Source organism: Pempheris klunzingeri, chromosome 15, assembly GCF_042242105.1.
Source record: "Pempheris klunzingeri isolate RE-2024b chromosome 15, fPemKlu1.hap1, whole genome shotgun sequence".
NCBI classification, from domain to species: domain Eukaryota; kingdom Metazoa; phylum Chordata; class Actinopteri; order Acropomatiformes; family Pempheridae; genus Pempheris; species Pempheris klunzingeri.
Window position 1 is genome coordinate 17,727,017 of NC_092026.1, and position 21,167 is coordinate 17,748,183.

The window sequence follows — 21,167 nt, forward strand, 5'->3', positions numbered from 1 at the left end:
CTGTACTTTAGACAAAAACATGCTGCTGTCATCCTGCAGTCTCTGCTGTGAGTAGTCGTGAGATATTAGAGGATGGTATTTTAGGATATTGATCAGTGGAACAGTTGGAAATCTACTTGGAGATGTGTTGCTGTGGTGTGGTGGTTAGCACTTTTGCCTCACAGCAAGAAGGTTCCAGGTTAGAATCCAGGTTTGGCTTCTGTGTGAAGTTTGCATGTTGTCCCCATGCTTGCGTGGGTTTTCTCCGGGTACTCTGGCTTCCGCCCACAATCCAAAGACATGCAGGTTAGGTTTATTGGTGACTCTAAAATTGCCCGTGAGTGTGAGTGGTTGTTTGTCTCTGTGTGTCGACCCTGTGATTGGCTGGCGACCAGTCCAGAGTGTACCCCGCCTCTCGCCCGAAGTCAGCTGGGATTGGCTCCAGCTCCCCCGTGACCCTGACAGATAAGCGGTATAGATAATGGATGGATGAATCTGTTTTCCTAAAGGCTCAGTTCACCCAAATGATACAAAAACAAACAAAACTTAACAGGGAACCTCTCATTAAAATGCACTCAGACTTACTGTACTGACTCTCACATACCACACTACTGCTACAGTATCCTCTGTCATCCTACATAAACACCAGCTGTGACTGCAGCCATGGTTTAGTGTCGTCTTAATATACACGCTGCTTGTTTCCTGTGAGGATCAGTCCCTCAGCACTTGTCTTTCAAACCTGTTAATCAACATGTGAAGCTCATATAAATAGTGTCTGGAACCAGAGAGGTGTACACTGTATGTGTCTGTGTGTGTTTGTGTATGTTTTGGCATGCTTGTTGATGCACGTCGGTCTGTGTGTGTGTGAGTGTGAGTGTTACAACATTTCCATGGCCGCTCTGTAGACATAAAGACAGCTGCAGATATTAAAGGATAACTTTAGTATTTTTAACACAGGAGCTGCTGGTCTACTGCTGCCTCGATCGCTTAGTTTGTTTGTCTTATTGTGTGTTAGACAATATTGTGTTGGACCTGAACTAACCCTTTAAAACACCAAAGTCACACAATAACTAGCTGATGAAGGCGGCGGTAGACCATCAATTCATGTGTGCTGTGATGTAAAATTCATGATTTTGTCAATGGAGTCTGGTGTGGTTGCAGAGCGTGATACAATGGTTGCTTCTGGTTAAACCAAAAGGATCTTCCAGGTCTATCTCTGCAGGGATCCTTTCTGTAATGCTGTCAGACAACAATCTGAGCCTGTCAGTGGCAAAAACTATAACTTTTAGTGGATGTACTGATGATTTGAGTTGCCTCAAAATGTTTGCAGCTGTTGGGTGAGGCGACCAATCTCAAAACTTTTTGTACCTACCAGTCGTTTTGAACCCAAAATATGTAAAAATAGGACCCAGGTTTAAAAATAATTAATTATAATAGGAATTAATTAAATCGTTTGTTGTTGTTCTTACACTCATCTCCGTTTAATTTGTAGTAATTGCACCTCTTTGGAATGTTGTCACTGTTTTTAATGGTTTATTGTTCTCATCCTCTTTCTCATCCCCCTTTATTCTTTACCCATCATCACTTCCTCCTCTTCCTGCATCTATCTCAGTGGTTTGTGTGACAACATCATCCAGGACATCATCTACAGCTACCTGGTCCTGCCCAACCGCATCACCATCCCTCTGGTGGGAGAGGCCCAGCTGGCCAAACTACGCTTCCCTGTGCCCAAGGTACAGTAACACACATACACAGTTGACAATTCAGAGCTAATTACTGTTCAGTTTTTATAATAATACATCTATTAATCGATCTGCTGATATAAAAACAGTTTCCGGTTCTAGTTTCTGAAATGTGATGATTTTCTGCTTTACGTTATATAATTAAATTTTTAAAGTGAATATAAATAATGAAAATGATCACCTGGCCTATTGATAACTGTATGTTAATAGTTGGCAGTTTTGTTGGAACACTGAAAAACTCCCTAAATCCCAAACGTACCCTCTATTTTTACCATCTGCAGTAGGACTGCATCTAAAGATTATTTTATTACAGATTAATCTGCCTTTTATTTTTTTCGATTTATTCTTTGCTCTATAAAACATCAGAGAAATGAAAAATGTTCATCACAAGGTTGCCTCATCAGATGTCTTAGTTTGTCCAACAAATGCTCCAAAACCCAACATTATTTAGTTTGTTAGACTGCAAGAAAATGTCCACATCTGAGTATCTGGAACAATGCTATGCGAGGAAGTTTTGCTTGGAGAAAGACTTAAATGAGTAGTTGATTAGTCTGCAATTTAGCTGCTCCTAACAGTAACTTAAAAATGACCCTTCAAACAGAACTTAAACAGAGTTTGTTTGACTGTTCATTGTCAGTTTCAATGGTCCTAATATTAATATGTGTTTCTTTGTATTTTATTTTACATACCCAAGCACTGCAAATTCAAATGAGTTTAAAGCTAACTCGCATGCAGTTGTCTTTGATTGGATCCGGGAGCCTGCTGATGAACATAACTAAGATGACATCTACTCTTCCTCCCCTAATGACTGAAGTTTTAGTCAACACAATGAGCACTAACTTGTGCCACCATCTTAGAGCTGCATCATCTTCACTGTTTGATGTCCACCGTAGGCGTCATTACATCAAGATTTTCTTTTTTTAGAGGGAACTACTCATCCTGTGCTTTATGAGCAAGCAGGGGAACTGCTAACTTCCTCAGTCTATTTTTATCCTCAGCACTGTTTCCCTTCTGTTAGTTTACCTCAGGTTAACTTTCTGTTGCTGAATGACTTTCAAATTGCCAACAACACAGAGCTGACCTTTGGGTTCTGCTTTGAGGTCATATGTGGGTGCAAATTGTATTTGGTTTCATTTGCAGCCTGCCGTCATTGGTCAAAAACAATCTGAACTGTCTGCATAATTTTCAAGTTGTAGTTGTAGAAAGTCCTCACTTTTCCATGAGCACTAAAATGATCACAGAGATAATCTGGTTGGTTCTTATTTTCCTCCCTCGTCGATTAACCTGACACCCTCCTCTCCTTGTCCAGCATCACCTCACACAGTCGCCTCTTCTCATTTCTCGGCCTTGGTTCTTTTCCTCTCCTCTTCCTCTTTGTCCCTCCCACTTGAGATGCGAGGAAGCAACATGAGGACAGAGATGAACCGAGGAAACGGGCATTTAGCAAAATGAGACAGCCTTGCTTCGCAGCCATCATTTTAAAGTCAGCTAAATATCTCTTCTTTTATTTGCTCTTGCCCACTGCTGTATTCTACGATCTCTCTAAGATGAGCTTTACAGTATTCATGACAACCTCTATATTTCCTTTTAATTCTGTTCCCTATGTGGGAAAATGTTAAGCTGTTTGTAACGCCACCCCTTCGTGGGTGACAAAAAGACGATACACCTGTGCATCCTCGCTCGTAGCTCCTCTAGCAAGACTCCTCTCTGAGATGTATTTTAGGAATTGGGACGTCCTTCAAGACGCGCAGGGATGGATTTCCGCCTAGCAGTCAGGAGAGGAAACAAAGTGGCACGTGATGGAGGAATAAGAAATGATATAGAAATGTTTCTCTTCTGTCTCCTTCAGGGTGTCCTGAGGATCCACTTCATCGAGGCCCAGGACCTGCTGGGTAAAGACAAGTTCCTTGGAGGGCTGATCAAAGGCAAGTCAGACCCGTACGGAGTCATCCGGGTCGGGAGCCACGTCTTCCAGAGCAAAGTCATCCACGAGACCATCCACCCAAAATGGAATGAGGTGTACGAGGTGAGGGATGCCGTCTCACAGAAAATCTTTTTTCTGTCATTATGTACTTCTTTCTGTGACAATGACTCATACCGCATACATACAGCGATCTCATCAAAATGAAAGACCTGTGTGTCTGTGTGTTCTACCTGCAGTGAGGTGGTCAACAATACATGAAATATAGTTTTTTTTTTTAAACAGGGCTGGATGTTTGCTGTGGTCTTTCTATTCATTTTAAAGTTTTCAAACAAACAGTTCAAATATATAAATAACAACATTGCATGAATATAAAAGCGATTTTCAGGGTTTATCCTCAACAAGAAAGGAGAATTAACATTAGATTAAATTTTTCCGTTGCTTTGATTTAGCTGAACGTGGCAAAACATTAAATGCTGAGCTCAAGATTAAGCCATTATTACATAGAAAGTCAGTGCAAAGATGCAAAGTTTGTGCAAATTCTTCCTTGGTCGCCCAAGTTGAAAATGTCTTAAAGGAAAAAACTTCCGAGGTTTAATTACCAGAATTATTGAGGGCGCAAAGAAAAGAAAAGGAGAGCAGTCAGATGGAAAAATCAGAATGAGTGGCGTTTCCTGGTTAGTTCACTTTGTTCAGTATGAACACAGCTCAAGTGTTTTCATGCTCCAACAGTCAGTGGTTCCAAAGTCCTGATCATCAAAACCTCCATGTATTCTTGTCTCCAGCAGTCCTGTTTTCACTGTATAAGGCGCTCACATTAACGTGTGTGTTTGTATTTTCAGGCCTTGATGTATGATCACTCTGGACACACTCTGGGGGTTGAGGTGTTTGATGAAGACACTGATAAAGACGACTTCCTGGGAAGGTACAGCTTCTGTTAAAACGGCAAAACTGATGATTTTATTGCCAGAACCTGAGCCACCTGTTGTAACTTCTCCTATTCTTCCACCCTGCACTGTTTTATTCTCTTAACGTCCTCTGACACGACGTTTCATTGTCACAGGTTTTCTGTTTCACAGTATCTCCTCCACTGATGATTAGTTCTGAAACAATTGCTCGTATAACCGATTAGTTGTCAGCAATAATTTTGATAATTGATCAATAGAGATGGGAATCAAGAACTAGGTTCCAAATAGTCTGATCCAGGAAGTGTACGCCTCTGAGCTCATCAGTTCCTCGTATCGATGCTGACAGTTGCACATTGCAAAACAGTAGCGTCAAAGTGGTGGAACAGAAGGAGTCATGGTGGAGAGGAAGAAGCTGTCCGAAGCGTCGCTTCGTTTCTGGGAGACAGACGACAACAGTTGTCGTTCAAGTGTCTGTAAAATGATCAGTTCAAGTCAAGTGTTGCAGGACATGGGCAGGGTGCAAGGTGTGAGCGCTGGAACGAGGGAAGAGAAAGTGAAGGTGAATACAAGCAAGTGGAAAAGTTTAGTAGTAAATCTACCAGGAATGCCCTTTTATTTGGCACTATAGGCACAAGGACTTTTATAGGACTTTTTTACACACAGAAATCTAATCAGGAATTGATAAAGAATTGGACTAATAAGCAGAATCAATGATGCCATTAGTATCAATAAAAATCTTATTAATAAGCCATTCGAGTTGTACATCCACCAAAACTTCAAATCATCATCTTGTCTCAGCCCCTAAAATGTGAAGGTTTTCCACTTTTCCCTGTTTCACATTATTATGAAATGAATATTTAGGGGTTTTGAAGACGTTGCTTTCAGCTCTCTTTTCTCAACTTTATGACATTTTACTGACTAAACATGAATCGGTTAGTGGAAATAATGAAACATCTTTGTACTTTGTGCATAAAGAGGAAAGTTTGACAGCACATATTATAATGCATACTGCAATAAGGACAGCTGCACGTATAGATTTGGTAGCTTGTGATTTAATTGAGCACCTTATGTGTTCTGTTTATCGTGTTTCTCATATCTAATACAAATCCTGTTTGTCATGAGGAGTTTGCACAGTGTGTAATAAGATTTCACACTCCATTTACCTGATGGTAGTTTGTCATCACAGGACAGCGCCTCTGAGAGCGATGGGGAGCTTTCACACTGAATTCATGTCAGTGTTTAATGAGTGCGGCGTGACTTTTAATTTCCACCGGAGCCCATTAAATCTCCGTCGCATGAGAAACAGTCTGTCGTGACGCTGCAGCCAGGCGCAGCGAGACGTGTCAGCCTCGTTCAGAAGCAGCTCGCTGAAAGTTTCGTATTGTTTGTGACTTGTTGTTTTTCAGTCTGATGATCGACATAGCCGAGCTCCAGAAGGAAAAGAAGGTCGATGAGGTAATCTGCATCTCCTCCTCTCAGCCTCAGTTTACGCACAAATTAGTTTTTCTGACTTACATCTTTTTTCACCCCAGTTTTAGACATGATAAACAAAAATCACATCACTGCTCACACTAACTAACTGTATAGAAACTACCAACTTCTTGTTTTAATTTAGTTTTGCTTTGTTTTTTGACCTCCTCTTTGTTAGAATGACATACCAGAACATGCTAGATATAATTATAATCACAAATAGATATATAGACAAAAAAATCAATTACATAGTTATAGTATCAAATAAAAAATGTATAAAAATGAATTATAAAAGAAAAGAATTATAAATTATTAAAGAAAGCAGTCAATATGTAACTTAAATGGCTTTTTTCACAAGTTCCATCACTTCAATTGCATATATATGTATGTATATATATATATATATATATATATATATATATATATATATATATATATATATATATATATATATATATATATATTTTTTTTTTTTTTTTTTTTTTCCCATAAAATTCTGACCTGAAATTTGTATGAAGTAAAACAGAAAATAAATGGAGGAGCATTCGTCGCCTTCACTTTACGCACTGGGCAGGATTATAATATTGTTATAATATTGATATTAACAAGTAACATGTGTGTGTCTTCAGTGGTTTGTAATGGACGATGTGGCCACAGGGAAGCTGCACCTCAAACTGGAGTGGTTGTCTCTGCTGCCCACACCTGAGAAGCTGGACCAGGTACACAGCCACCGCCTCACCTGTAGAAACTAAGCGGCTGATTTCAGTTATTGAACACAACAAGCTGTTTAAAGACGTCATTGTAGACTCTGAGGAACACATTCTCCCCATGAAGCCTCATAGGCTCAATTTTACCAAAAACGAAACAGTTACCGACTCTTTTTTTTTTTTGTCCTCACAGGCACTGATGAGCATCAAAGCTGATCGCGGTCAAGCCAACGACGGGCTGTCGTCTGCGCTGCTTGTCATCTTTCTGGACTCAGCCAGAAACTTGCCGGTAAGTCAGTGTGGTCCAACTTCCCAGGGCTTCATCTCAGAGTCAACAGATTTGACAAATACAGATATTTATTGAGCCCAGGTGAAGGAAAGTGGAGATTTATAGACGCTTTTGTTGGGGAAAGCTGCCTGCCATGGCTGATGTTTACGAGCTGCCCTGTTGATCATAAATCAGACATCAGTCATAAAAGTGTACAGACACAAATGTCTCTTGTAGTAGTGAAACCTGGAGCCTTTTTTATCATTCATGTTGGGTAATATGTCGTTTGGTTACTGAAACTCATTTTCACCACAAAAAAGAAAGAACTTCATACAAAGTTAGAAATGAAAAGAATAAAAAACTGACAGTAATTAACAATTATGAGATACTATGTTTTGATTTGAAATTTGATATAGTTTCTCTTCATTTTTACTTAATCGTCCTTAACTTAATATAATATATATATATATTTTTTTTGCATAAACCTGAGCTGTAGTTTGATGCCTTTGTTGCTGTGTTGAAACTTTTTGTGCCATTCTTTTAAGGGATTTTTGTTTTATTCTTTGAACATTTTCACAGAACAGCTCTTGCTGCTCCAGGTGGTTTAAAACAAACATTCGGCATTCTTGGGAATTAATGACGTGTGTTTTCCATCCAGTTTTTGCTCGTTGATTCCAACGTGTTCACCACTTATCCACTTTTCTGAACTTCTATTTCTGTTCTTCACTCCATCTCATCTTAAAACTGCAGCTGAAAGAAAATTTAAACAAATCAAATATTAGAAAATTATTTTGTAATAATATGTAGTATAATAGTCTTCTATATTCTTATTGTTTCACTTCAAACAGAAAAGCAGGTTATTATTATTTCTGTGTGTTTTTTTTAATTTATTTTTTCAATCCATTAAACACAAACAAGTTGTTGTTGACATTTTAATGCTTTAATGCTTTTTGATTAGATTCAGGAAGCTGATTTAACTGCTGTCATAATTCGTTAATGAGACCATTAGTGCAGCAGACGAACTGTAGAAAAGTGTGTTTCAATAATACAGGCATAAATATAAAATGGCTTTTAAGAAAAGAAGACAATTTAAATGAACAGATATTCATTTTGTCACAAAAAGCATCTTTTAATAACATTTAAAAATAGTGAAGCATGAGTGTCATATTAATAATGATACCTTCATATAATTCCTATGACAAATGAGACTTGGAGGATGAGCAGTGATGAACAAAGTGTCTCTCCACACGTGTGGATGGCATGTGGATAAGTCTGAAAAAATAATTCGTTGTTTTACAGTTGTTTTGTGAGGATTGTGTATCACAGTCACAGGAGCCGTTTTTGCTTTTACTTGTAATACTTAAATCAAAATTTAAATCCAAGGCTTTTAAACTATTTTTACAGATAGTAGTACTTTTGCTTAAAGGAGTAGTTTGGATTATTTGAACTGTGGTTGTATGAGGCACTTATCCATAGTTAGTGTATTACCTACAGTAGATGGTGGTCAGATGCTAAGAAATGTGCTGCTAAAATGTATTTTAGCCACCTAAAAAAAAAAAAATCAACATTAGTTTAGGTGTACACTATATTTAGAATATTTTCGCCGCTTAACCCTTACAACAGGGAACTAAAGCCGGTCACTTTTTCGCATCGCAAAGTCACCAGATTCCATTAAAAAAAACAGTAATTTTACCTTGACAAACCAAGAGTTGCTGGTCTGCTGCTCTCCTAGTTGTTTAGTTTGCTTGTGTTATTGTGTGACTTTGGTGTTTTAAATGATTAATGTGGATCCAAACTAATGTTTTACCTCATTGGCAAAATCCATTGATCAAGGCAACAGTAGCACAGCAGAGCCATGTGTACTGCAAGGTACAATCACTGTTTTTTTCAATGGAATCTGGTGGCTTTGAAGTGAGCAACACAAATTAGAGAACAGCTTCAGTTTCCTGCTTTTCTATTGGGCCCATCCACAGCAGTGCATCGCTTAGTGTCCGTGCCAGGATTCCTGCCTGCTTCTGACCTCGATCTACTGTACACACTAACTGAATGGAAGTACGTCATACAACCACACTTCAGAAAATCCAAACTATCCCTTTAAGTAAAGGATCTCCCTCCAGCACACAGTAAGTGATCAGTGTTTATGAGATTGTCGCAGCACCTTTAAGTAAAGAAAACAAAGTCTCATGTCTTATATCATACAGAGTTTCTAGCATAACGAACTGTATTTGTTAGCTGTTGAACTCTGTAGTGCAGGCCGTCACCTTCCTCTTTTCAGCCTCCTCTTCTTCTCTGCTTCTCCTCTCTCCCCCTCACCTCCTCCCCCCTCTGAAGAGCGTCTTCGAGGGGAACTTGGGCTCTGGCTACCTAAAAGAGAGGCGGGTGGCGGGCCTCGTGTTTTGCGAGAACACCGCCTCTCTCTATAGGACCTTATTTGTGAGTCCGCTGGCTGTTTTCTGCATCCTAGCGTAGTTTGGCCAGTGCCAAGGTGTGATTATCCCACCCGCTCGAGGGCATGATCCTGTCTGTTACCTTTGCTTGTGTTTGGTCTTAAAAAAGGAAAGGTTTGAACTGTTTGCCTGATGAGCATGAACCCACACAAGTGCATGAGTTCAATTCCTTAATGTCATTTTTTTGTGATTGATATTGTTTGTTGGAGACTGATAACAAAGCTGAGAAACATTTAAACTTCAGCTGATGTTTTTCTGCCTCACTGCCAACACATTTTACATTTTAGTAAAGCATTTAGGTTTTAAAAGGAGTGAGTACTATGTACTATGTACTGTATGCCAGTATAGAGGCATCGGTTTACAACACACAAAGTACCAGACAAGTATTTAAATGTACTCTTATTTTTTTTTTTAAGCTTTTGTGCTCAGATTTAGCCTCAGTGCTGAGAGCAACACCCATTTTCAGTTGACAAAATCTCGATATTTTAGTCTCATCTCAGTCAAGGAAAATAAACATTTTAGGTGCAAGGAACATTTGACATGTATGTCTTGTTTTAGTCAGGAATATATTAGAGGACAAAAGGTGTTTAACTGCTTAAGTTAATCTAGCCCTACATTGTGTCTCTTCTTAAAAATGCAAAGAAATATTGTCACAGTCTTTATCTCCAAATTTCAACAGTATTATGAAGAAGTTTATTGACAGTTTTTGTTTCATACAGTCTCTTTTGTCTTTGAAACACCTCGATAATCCTCAACCATCAGCGGTTAGTTTAATATTCAGTTTATTTCGAGAGGAAGGAATGCGTTTTGATCATTCAGAGATGTTTAGAGCAGGGAGGGTGAATTCTCTCTGGATTGCTGTCTCTCCATCCTTCCTGTATAAGCCCATTATGTGTGAGCAGGTTTTCCCCTTCAGTCTCCCCCTGTGGTGCCTCACCCCTCCTCTGCCACCAGGGGGCAGCACATGGTTACTGCGCCATGAGAAACTGCACCAAACTTGATTTTAAAGGAATGCATAGACTTTTTGACAGGAACTTTTCTGAATATTGGCTGACTTTTAAAGGGGTAGTTAAGATTTTCTGAAGTTGGGTTCTACCAGGAACTTATCCATAGTCTGCATATTACCTACAGTAGATGGCAGTGGGCATACCCCCAGTTTAGAGAAGCATGGAGGAGTCTTGGCATGCACGTTAAGTAATGTACTGTTGTCGACATGGGCAGCAGGAAAATCTAGTTTAGCCCCCTATAAAAATCCTGTCTAACAAACATCGATATGATTTAAGGTGTATGCTATATTTAGAATATTTTCACCACTTTACATTGCCATCAAACAGGGAAACTGAAGCAACTCTCTCTCTCTTCACTTGCTTCAAAACTACCAGACTCCTTTGACAAAACAGTAATTTTACCTTGCAGAACAGTCTACCACTGCTATGATTGGTTAGTTTGAATTATTGTGTGACTTTGGTGTTTAAAAAAAATTAGTTCAGATCCAAACTGTTTTTTTTTATCAGGTAGGCTTTTTTTTTAGGTGGCTAAAACAAGTTTTTCTGCTGACCCGTCCTCAGCAGTACATTACTTAGCGTTTGTACCAGAACTCTCAAACTGGGGGGGTCCCAACCGCCATATACACTGAATAAGCACCTCATAGAACCCCACTTCAAAAAGTCCAAACCATTCCTTTAACATTTTAATAAGTAATTAAGTTCTAACTGTTTAAATTGAGTTTACTTGTCAACCAGTCTGTGTGTTGTTTAAAACTCTTCCCTCTGATCCCATCACTCATGTGAAATGAACATATTGATTGATCAAAGTTGACCTCAGGAACAAAAGGGATGAAATTCTCTACAATTTAATCAAAACCACTTTAAATCCACTCATGTTTCACATTTCAGAAATGACCAGAACATCCGGCCATCGGCGCTCCACAAACACTGTTAATGTTTAACCCTGACGTCACGCTTGTCTTTCCAGTTTGACGGTTTTTTAACCACACGGTTGCATAACGTACGCACAGTCTAGACCTGCATAGGTGATCGAATGATAGAGGTAAAAAAGCACGAGTGTTATTCGAGGTGACACTTTTGTTTGTTGTCAAGTCTTTGACTCTTTGACTTGCAATCTGCACAACACGGTGAAATGTGTTACTGAAACGTGTTGTACAAAAGAAGGTGGTGGCTTTCATATCGATGGATTTCATGCCAGTGTAAACAAAGAGATGGAACCCAGTTATCACCACAACATAATACCATCTCTGCTTCTTCTCAGTCCGAATGATTCCTCCCTCCTGATCATCATTTTCTCTGTCTCCATCTCAGTCAGTCACTCCCATCTAATGCTGTGGTATTTTGGCTGGAGTCCAACCAATGTTTTTAGCTGACATGGGCTCATGGCACTGTCATCATAAACAAATGGCATTTTATAAATGCTGCAGATGCTGCAGGTTTTGTTTTTTCAATTATAATCAATATTTATGATAATTAAATTTCCAGTTTTCTGAATTTTGTCTTGTCTTCTGTTCAACTGGAAAAACATCTGCCAGCACTTTATGTGAATGTAAATAACAAATGTTGTTTTTTACTTTGAAAAACGGATCCAGTATTGGTTGGACTCTAGTTTTGACCTCATGTCCAGGTGTAACTGGGGAATGACATTAACCATGTGATCATCCATGTTGTCCCTCTGTCTGTCTTTTTGTGTCCCTACATTGGGTGATGGCGGACGGTCCTGGTGTGTTCTGTCTTCATCCTCATCCTCATCCTCCTCCTCTTCCTCCTCCCTGCACGCCCCTCTTTTCCCTAATAACCTGCTGGTGTGTGTGTGTGTGTTTGTGTGTGTGTGTGTGTGTGTTTGCTCTCTCCTGCCTTTTCCCTGGGGGAAAATCAAAGCGCAATCCGTTAGAGTTCAACCAAGCGGGGCTGAAGAAGGCCTCGGTCAGTAAGGCCATCAAGGTAACGACACGGTAACGAAGCACAAACATATCAGTCAGACACCGAGGACGGACACAGAGGAGCACAGTGGCTCGTGTTCACACAGGCTTATACGATCCCACATTCATACTTACACAGTATATGGCCGGAAGTATGTGGACACGTGAATATTACATCCACATGTGATTCTAGAAAACCGTAATCTGCTGCTGTAACAGCCTCCGCTCTCGTAGTTTCAGTCCACCAGATGTTGAACCTGGCTGCAGGGATTTGCTCCCATTCAGTCACAAGAGCATTAGGGAAGTCCAACACTGATGGTGGTTGATCAGGTCGGTGTTCTAGTTCATCCCGAAGGTGTTGGATGGGGTCGAAGTCGGGGCTCTGTTCAGATCAGTCAGGTTCTTCAAACTGGGAAACCGTTTCTTTGTGAACCTGGTTGTGTGTATATGCACTAACTTGGCGCAGCAGATGCTTTGTTGCGCAGAACCAGCTGGGAAGTCGTCCAAAGAAACTTGTTCGTAAAGGGGCAGGCCTGTTCAGAAATTACTTTGCAGGTGGTTGGATGAACCAACACAGGTGACCCTCATCCAATCAGACCAATGAACCAGTTTACGTAGTTAAAACTCTTGCTGGAGCCAGTCCGTAGAAGTGCCATTCTTTTCACTACTTCCAATGAAGAAATCCTCTCCAGTTCAGGTATAACTGATGCTTTAGCAGCATCTGTATAAACTCACTGTCATCACTATACAATCATTTTATTGTCATATTTACAGATAAAAACAAGTTTCACCACACAGTGAAATTCTTGCTTTGCCCTTTCGCCCTCAGGATTAAAAAAATAGATGAATAGAAAAAGAAAGGAGATGAATAAACAGTAGCTATGCAAGGAAAACTATATACAGTTCCAGTCGTATATACCACTATACACACACCTAAACCCTGCCCATACCTTGTTCTGATTGGTTTAAATAAGCACATAACTCGGAGCCTGGTTTGTGTGATGGTACACTGTTATTATACTGTAGCATAAACATTTCCTTTCTTTGGAAATAAGATGCACAGAAGTGTCCGCTTACTTTTGGCCATATAGTGTAAAGATATGAAGTATTTTAACAGCTCCATAAGTACAGAATGTCTTATTCTAAAGTTTGGTAGTTCAGTGTCAGTCAGTTTCTCAAGTTGCTGTGGCTGCTTTTTGCTGTAAGTAATGCGCACATAGGACATTAGCACAGACACCCTGATACATTTTAAACCATGCTGTATAATTGTACTTCGCAAACCTTAGCATATTAACATAGATGTAAACTTTTGAAAACATGTCACGTTTGTAACTGGTTGTAGGTTTTTTTTTGTCATAACTATATCTAGTAAGAATCGAGGACTGTTCACATCAGAAATTCTGGATAAACTTCCTGATCTTACAGGTGTAAATATTCCACTGTGAAAAATGTCAGGCTCATGAAGTTGTTCGTGAACAGAGCTGAAGCTCACTTGGTGACGTGTCCAGCAGGGGGCGCTGCTGCAGCATTCACAGCGGCTCTACGGCCCATTTGAGTTTCTCGAACTGAGCTCACTGACTGACTTTTGTCGTGAAATCATTAACAAACTCCACTAACCGTGTGTGTTGACTAAAACTGTGCACCGTGTCTAACAATGTGTGTTGTAAATAACAACATTGTTGTCCAAAGTACATTTACACACTTTGATCCTGAAACTTTTAATTGGTCTTTGCTTTTAATCTGATCTGGTGTGTTTTCTCCTCCTGGTTTGGGGACTTTTTACCTGATGTACTTTACTGCTTAATTCCTTGTCATAAAAATAACACATTTTGCCATCAAGTGCTGGAATGTGTTAAGTTGCACTGGGTAGTTTGGTATCATGCTAAAGATGTGATATCTCATGCCCAAAAAAATGACGCTCTGTGGGTTCAAAATGCAAATTTTGAATGCTCAGAACATATTATATAGCTACATTCCTTGTTGTTGTCAAACATTTAACAGTGTAATACACGTTTTAAAAAGTTTTTTAGTGATTAATGGCATGTTCAATTGGATTACCTCATGAAAAAGATGCTGAAGCAGCTTCATTGACCACAGCAGGAGGTGTACACTCCATTTACTCCATCACTGCATCTTTTTTTAAAGAGATTAATTTCCAGTTGGATTGTAAAGAAATAGTTTAGTTCTAAGGTTTAAAAATACTTTTCTCAACGCCTTGCCAGCCAACGCTCTCTCTTGTTTGTAAAACCACCTTTTCTTGCTCTTCTTCTGCAGTCCGGTAAAAAAGTGACCAGCGACCCCAGTCCGTTCGTCCAGTTCACCGTGGGACACAAGTCCTTTGATAGCAAGGTGAGGCCCAAAGCACGAACCACCATTGCTTCATTCAGTCAGTGTAATCTGTATGAATTTTGTGTGTCTTCGTGTGTCGAAAAGCAGCAGGAATTAGGCCACAAATGCTTTTAACAAAACGTTATGCTGTGTTCATCAGCGAGCTTTACTGAGCTTTTATTGACACGTGTTTCCCTGTGTGACCAGAGCCGGGCTGGCTGTTCCCTTCCACTGACCACGTCCTGACTCCAGCTCTGTTTTTAACACGCTCACAGATTAATGTCCATCCTCTCCTAAAGATACTGTAGCCCATTTCTCTTGTGGCTGCTAAGTCACAGCAAATTTGTCAGACAACTAATCTGTGTTAACAAATGCATTAAGTTTGGTAACTTTAGTAATTTGCTGGATCTGCATACACTGGTATTTTCAGAGGACACTGTTCCACTGTTCCATTTTTTTTTTTTTCACCTCCAAATGACTCTTCACTTACATAGAAATCAGTTTACCTGTTTACCTTTCTATTCTCTCTAACTCCTCTCTGTTGTTTCCTCTTCCAGACCAGATATAAGACCAATGAACCAGTGTGGGAGGAAGCCTTCACCTTCCTCATCCACAACCCCAAAAGCCAAGAGTTGGAGGTCGAGGTACGGAGGCGTCTTTAGTAACCCCGAAAGCATATTTCCTGAACTACTGATCGGTTAGATGTGTTCAATCGTGGACCCATGAGTTGTGACTGTCGTCAGCTACTTTAATGATTTTACGTATTGTAGGTGAAGGATGAGAAACACGAGTGCTCACTGGGGACATTAACGCTGCCTCTGGCTCGCCTGCTGGAGGCGGAGGACATGACGCTGAACCAGCGCTTCCCCCTGAGGAACTCTGGACCGAGCTGCTCCCTCAAGATGAAGATGGCTCTGAGGGTAGGAGGACGACCTGCAGATGATGTTGAGAAAATGTCCCGACGTAAATTAAGGGCCGCCTAAAGAGGTTTAGCTCACTCTCCATCCAAGTAGAAGCTTTTTAAAACCCTAAATTTGCCAGTAAAGTGGCCCCTGTGATTTGAGATATTGTCCTTGTACACCTTTTATTGGAGAGCTCATCACATGATATCAAGATTAAGCTTTGAATGGAGCGGAACTTATCTATATATTAACCTATATATTAGTTTATGAAACTTTTAAAGTTTTTTCTTGCCTGACTTTGGAACAGTGATATCAGTCGCTCACACAAAACGTCGCTCAGTTGGTTGTGACATCAGTTTTTTTTTTTGTATGTGTGTGATTTCAGGTTTTGTGCTTGGATAAGAACACATCCTCGTCCTCAGACTCGGCCCAGTCCTCCGTGCAGGTCCGCAGGAAAAGCTCCTCCAACGCCACCCCACGGCCCTCCGTCTCCTCTGACTCCCCCAAGCCTCCCTCCTGCACCTCCGACATCCCCCGCTCGGCCTCAGTGTCTGCCCAGGACCTGCTGAACCGGCGGAGGGAGGCCGATGACCCCTTTAGGTCTCCTGGAAGCACAGACTTGGGGCAGGGCGGGGGAGGAGGTCACGGCCTGGCGGAGAGCGGGAGGAGCACCTCCAACCTGGCCATCTCTGGTTCCCAGCAGTACCTGGCTGGAGGAAAGGAGCCGACGCCCAGCATCGCCTCAGACATCTCCAACCCCTACGCTGCGCAGGAGCTGCAGCTGAGGCTCCAGCAGCTGCAGAAGTAACTATCAGCCAATCATATATCAATTTATCTGTCAATCCAATGATCAAACTGTCTGTCTGATGCTGTCTGGTCGGCCTGCAGGTGTCCATTAAAATCTTATGACAGAAAATGCCCTGGTAGCTCACCTAGTAGGGCGCCGTCCTTTTCCTCCCTACTCTCCTGGCAAATAAAGCAGAAAATGTCAAAAAAAAATCACAAATATTTTTGAAATCGGAGTGTCCCCGAATGTCTAATTCCTGCATTAAACTATTAACTAAACTATTAAAATCAGACAAAAAATGCAGAGTTACAATCTGTATTTTGAACAAATCGCACCATCTTGTGGACTTTTGCTCGCAAATGAGCAGGGAGCTCGTGTGTAAAATTTCCAGCAGTGGATGAATCCACATTTGGTCCTCTCCTGAGTGTTTGGGGCAGCAGGACATTGTGTGTGGGACTGAGTCAGAATAAAGTGCCGTGTGTGTTCATGGTGATGACGGAGCATGTCACTCAACATGCTCAATACTGGAGCTCTGTGGCTCAGAGGAAGAAGATATATCAGGCTGAGTTACACACACAATGCTTATTAGTAGTATTTTCATTGATTTGATGGAAAAATAAAGCCCAGACTGTCTCCAACCTTGTGCTTTGAGAGGATGTTTCTACAGATCTGAAGCTTTTACTTGGCTGAGCTTCGGTTGTAGCTGCACGCTCTCACACTACAGTGAAAACAGACTTTAAAATGAGGTGCTGGTTGTGATGTTTCACTCGTCCTCTCTCTCTCTCTCTCTCTCTCTCTCTCTCTCTCTGTAGTGGTTCAGGCCCCAGTCATTTTCCACTGGGTGAGATCCAGCTGACAGTCAGACACAGCTCCCAGAGGAACAAGCTCATCGTGGTCGTTCACGCCTGCAGGTACGGAGCGATGAGAGTGAGGAGTTTCTTCCAAAAGCACGCCTCGGATGCTCAGTGTTTTAACCCTCAGGTAAAATGTATTTGCTTCACTCGTTTGCCTGCACAGAAACCTGATAGCGTTCACCGACCACGGCTCGGATCCCTACGTCCGCCTCTACCTGCTGCCTGACAAACGGAGGTCGGGCAGGAGGAAAACTCACACGTTCAAGAAAACCCTCAACCCAGTCTACGATCAGACGTGAGTCCCACTCAGCCCGGCTTAACTTTGCTGCTTGCTCAGTAGCTGAGTTGTAAATCCACTGCGCGCTTCCTCTTCCTCTCTCCGTCTGGTTCAGGTTCGAGTTCACGGTTTCCCTGGTGGAGCTCCACAGACGGACTCTGGATGTCGCGGTGAAGAACGGCGGAGGCCTGCTCTCCAAACACAAGGGCCTTCTGGGAAAGGTACGGACTATCACCAGACTGACTGATAACAGGGCCAAAGGCTGGCTTCTTCCTACATGTGTAAACCCTGAGGAACTGTCTTTAAATCAATGTGTTTAACTCAAACTCTTTGTTTCCTTTAAATCTTGAGTTTTCCTGATCTGTGAGTGCATTTACAAACTCAATATGGTGCTTAAATTTACATCTTCAAATCTAGTTGGTCTGAACATAATAAAATAATGTCACTTAATATTTCACATGTTTACAGTCATTTAAGTTCAGTCTTTATTTCTGTTGCTGAAGCAAACTGTGTCGCGTTTTCTCATCAGGTCCTGGTGGATTTGACCCATGAGGACATCACTAAGGGTTGGACACAGTGGTGAGTGCTTTAATCCACTTAATCAGGATCTAATCACAGAACCAAGTGCAACACCTCATAAAAAGTTCATGTTAAGAAAACAGGATGTCTTTTAAATTGGTCTTTGATGTGGGAATGAACTTAGATTTGTGTCTAAAAGGCTGCAAAGCTTAATGCCTCTTTTTAATCATCACATTAAATGTTGAAATTTCAAATTTTTATAAAAGCCTCTTGTTAAATATTATCACTTAAGGATGTCAATATCACAATATTCTTCATCTCAAGTTGTTCACTGTTATTATATATATATATATATAGTATGTGTGACCTAAATTAGGGCTGAGCAATATGACCAAAATCCTTATAAAGTGCTTTAGCACATTTTTATAAATTCAGTAATTAAATAGTTTATAAAAATGACCACATGGAAAGGCCCATTTCTTCATATATTTCTGTCTTATATTTAGAACCTTTGTACACATTTTCAACAAAATATAAAATATTTCCGAGCCACATAAAAGAACACAAAGCAAAACTATTTCCATAAAGTCTGTGTATGAATAAAACAGTGACGCCTGAGCCGAATAAAACCCTCCTCCTCCTCCTCCTGCAGGTATGAGCTGAGCGAAGACGGCCTGACGAAGCCTCACCAACTATAGACATCATCATCATCATCATCGTCATCATTGGCGTCATCATCATATCACCACACACTGTCACTCAAGTCTACAGTGTGGCTTTTTTTTTAATTTTATCTCCATTTTTTCTGACTGTAAGAAAGGAAACGGAAAAGGAGCTTTTGACACACATTTAATCACATCAGTCGCAAGGCAAACCTCCCCTTTAAGAAGTGAAAGGCTGATAGACTAAAGGGAGCACCGAACGTGTAGAATACTATATATTACATAATACTGCTGTGGAAGTCTATATTCCATATTTATAGGAGAATCTGTAACGGCAGTAGACGAGAACAGTCTATTTTTTTCTCCTGCCTCGAGTTTCGACCATGTACAAGTTTGTAAATATCTACAGTGACACAGCAGATGGCGTGAGAGGTGGTCTCTTATTTGGCCAAATGATTGTAATTTTGTTTGATTTGATTTAATTTTTTTTAAATGAAAAACATTCTGGACAAAGTTTCTGAAGCAGAGCTGGCATTTATTCCACTGGAATAATGTGTGTGTTAAGGGAAAAGAACACAAGGAGTGTGACAGATTTGATGTGAGAAGAGTAGTTCTTTTCTGTCTGTTAATACACCTGTTGTTACACTGAAATAAGGCCTTTAAGTGTTTATATATATATACATATATATACACACACACACATAATATTTGCACATCTGTGTGTTTTTTTTAATCAATTGGGGATCATCTTTACTTTTAGTTGCAATTTAAACATCATCTAATTTCATGCAGGAGAGAAATGTCTGTTTTAACGGGTCCTTTTTACATCAGATTTAAACAAATAATTGTCAACTCCTGAAACAATAAAGATGGATTTTTTTTTTTTTAAAGGGATAGTTTGGCATTTTTGCCGTTGCTTTCTTACTGAAAGGTACATGAGAAGATGCGACTGTCTGTTAAATGTGAAGCAGCCAGGGGAGGATTAGCTTAGCTTAGCATATCGACATGAAACAGTGGGTAACAGCTAGCGTGGATCTGTCTGAAGGTAACAGAATCCGCCTTTCAGCACCTGTAAAGCTCACTAATTTATACGTTCTTTCTTGTCTGTCTTGTGCTTGACTTAGCTGCACCCGGCCAAGAAAAAGTCCACCACATCTGTTGTTTTTATGCTTTAGTTTAACGTGTCAGTCAGTGAGCTTTTGGGTGGATTCTGTTACCTTATTTAGAGAGAATGCTGCTTTATATTTACCAGACAAGGGGTGTTATCGATCTTCTCATCCAAGTGTTGGTAAGAAACCAAAATGTGGAACTGTTCCTTTAAGGTAATTACAGCATCAAATTCAGCTGTAAAAATAATTCATCAAAATTTTCGCCCATATTTTCTTCATTTATCTAAAGCCACTGAAAAAGTTCTTCACGTTGGCAGTATTAACAAAAGTCACTGTGACAACCAGACTGTAAATTCTCAAATAAATTCTCATTATTTGTGTTTTGGCAGAGAGAACAACAGGCTTTTAGTCCTAATCCCACCTGTTCCACAGGTGATCCAAACTCCTGGTGGTAATTTAAGGTGATAATGTACAACAGCAGGCTCATGTCACACTCACCACTCTGATGCTCTGAATTTCACCTCTCTAACAGAAATTCACTTTTTATTCATTAATTCAAGACGTTCCAGTGTTTCCAGTTTTTCCTTGTTGTGTGTTAAGCCAATTTTTCACAGTAAGAGTCTTCCAGATTTCCCTTCATTAGTTATCTTTTAATGTGGAAAAACTGGAATTAATCTGTAAGCTAGAATGGTATTTTTGGGGTTTTTTCTTTTTGGTGAAACGGAGCAGCAGTGTGGCGAGCGTGATGTAACTCTGTGCGGTTTCCATGTATGTTACTGTCCTGAATTCACCACAGGAGTTCAGATTATTCTTTGAGACCAGGCGAGTATTTATCGCATTTATATGAGAATTAACAGTTTACACAACTGTGCAAACACTTAGGTGAACGGGCTGAAAGAATCACAAAGATTTCACCAAGATTTTTGACACTTTGGGACAGTACGTCTTTTTGTTTTGTTTGTTTTTGTTTTTTTCTTGTGGCGCTCACAGCTTTCAGTGAGGATGATCTCGTGATAAACTCCACTACAATCATTCTGAGCTGCTCGCGTTTAGTTTATGAATCAACGTTAGTCTTAACTTGTCATAAAGGGTCATTTTTAACACGCTGCTGTTGCGTCTCATTCGTTGCAGTTGCACACAAAATCTGCGTAGCGCCGTCTGAAGCCAGACAGGAACGTGTTGAGAATGACATTTTGTTTTTCATGCACATCATTTATTAAACACTGCTTGGACTTTACAGCACTCACTCAGAAGGGATTTATATCGGTAACAATTACGCAGAATACTTGGTATTAAACATATAAAATAAATGCATATGTTATCTATGCCGCCATAGAAAGCCAAAGAGCAGCGATTTT

The 21,167-nt window shown here is 40.3% G+C and overlaps 1 protein-coding gene across 3 annotated transcripts in view; it reads left to right on the forward strand.

Annotated features, from left to right (window-relative positions):
• esyt2a (extended synaptotagmin-like protein 2a) overlaps window positions 1–19,452 on the forward strand; it is a 56,631-nt gene extending 37,179 nt beyond the window's left edge. Inside the window, exons 9-24 of one of the 3 annotated variants that reach the window (XM_070845324.1) lie at window positions 1,592–1,712; window positions 3,571–3,747; window positions 4,485–4,567; window positions 5,957–6,005; window positions 6,650–6,739; window positions 6,921–7,016; window positions 9,327–9,428; window positions 14,646–14,720; window positions 15,257–15,343; window positions 15,470–15,619; window positions 15,987–16,405; window positions 17,201–17,299; window positions 17,406–17,537; window positions 17,635–17,740; window positions 18,049–18,098; window positions 18,691–19,452. In XM_070845324.1, coding sequence (XP_070701425.1) covers window positions 1,592–1,712; window positions 3,571–3,747; window positions 4,485–4,567; window positions 5,957–6,005; window positions 6,650–6,739; window positions 6,921–7,016; window positions 9,327–9,428; window positions 14,646–14,720; window positions 15,257–15,343; window positions 15,470–15,619; window positions 15,987–16,405; window positions 17,201–17,299; window positions 17,406–17,537; window positions 17,635–17,740; window positions 18,049–18,098; window positions 18,691–18,736 — 1,882 coding nt within the window. In that variant the 3' untranslated portion in view covers window positions 18,737–19,452. Of the gene's footprint in view, window positions 1–1,591; window positions 1,713–3,570; window positions 3,748–4,484; window positions 4,568–5,956; window positions 6,006–6,649; window positions 6,740–6,920; window positions 7,017–9,326; window positions 9,429–12,330; window positions 12,394–14,645; window positions 14,721–15,256; window positions 15,344–15,469; window positions 15,620–15,986; window positions 16,406–17,200; window positions 17,300–17,405; window positions 17,538–17,634; window positions 17,741–18,048; window positions 18,099–18,690 lie in introns of all 3 variants that reach the window. The other 2 variants (XM_070845325.1, XM_070845326.1) reach the window with 2 other exon arrangements.
• The last annotated feature ends 1,715 nt before the right edge of the window (window positions 19,453–21,167 follow it).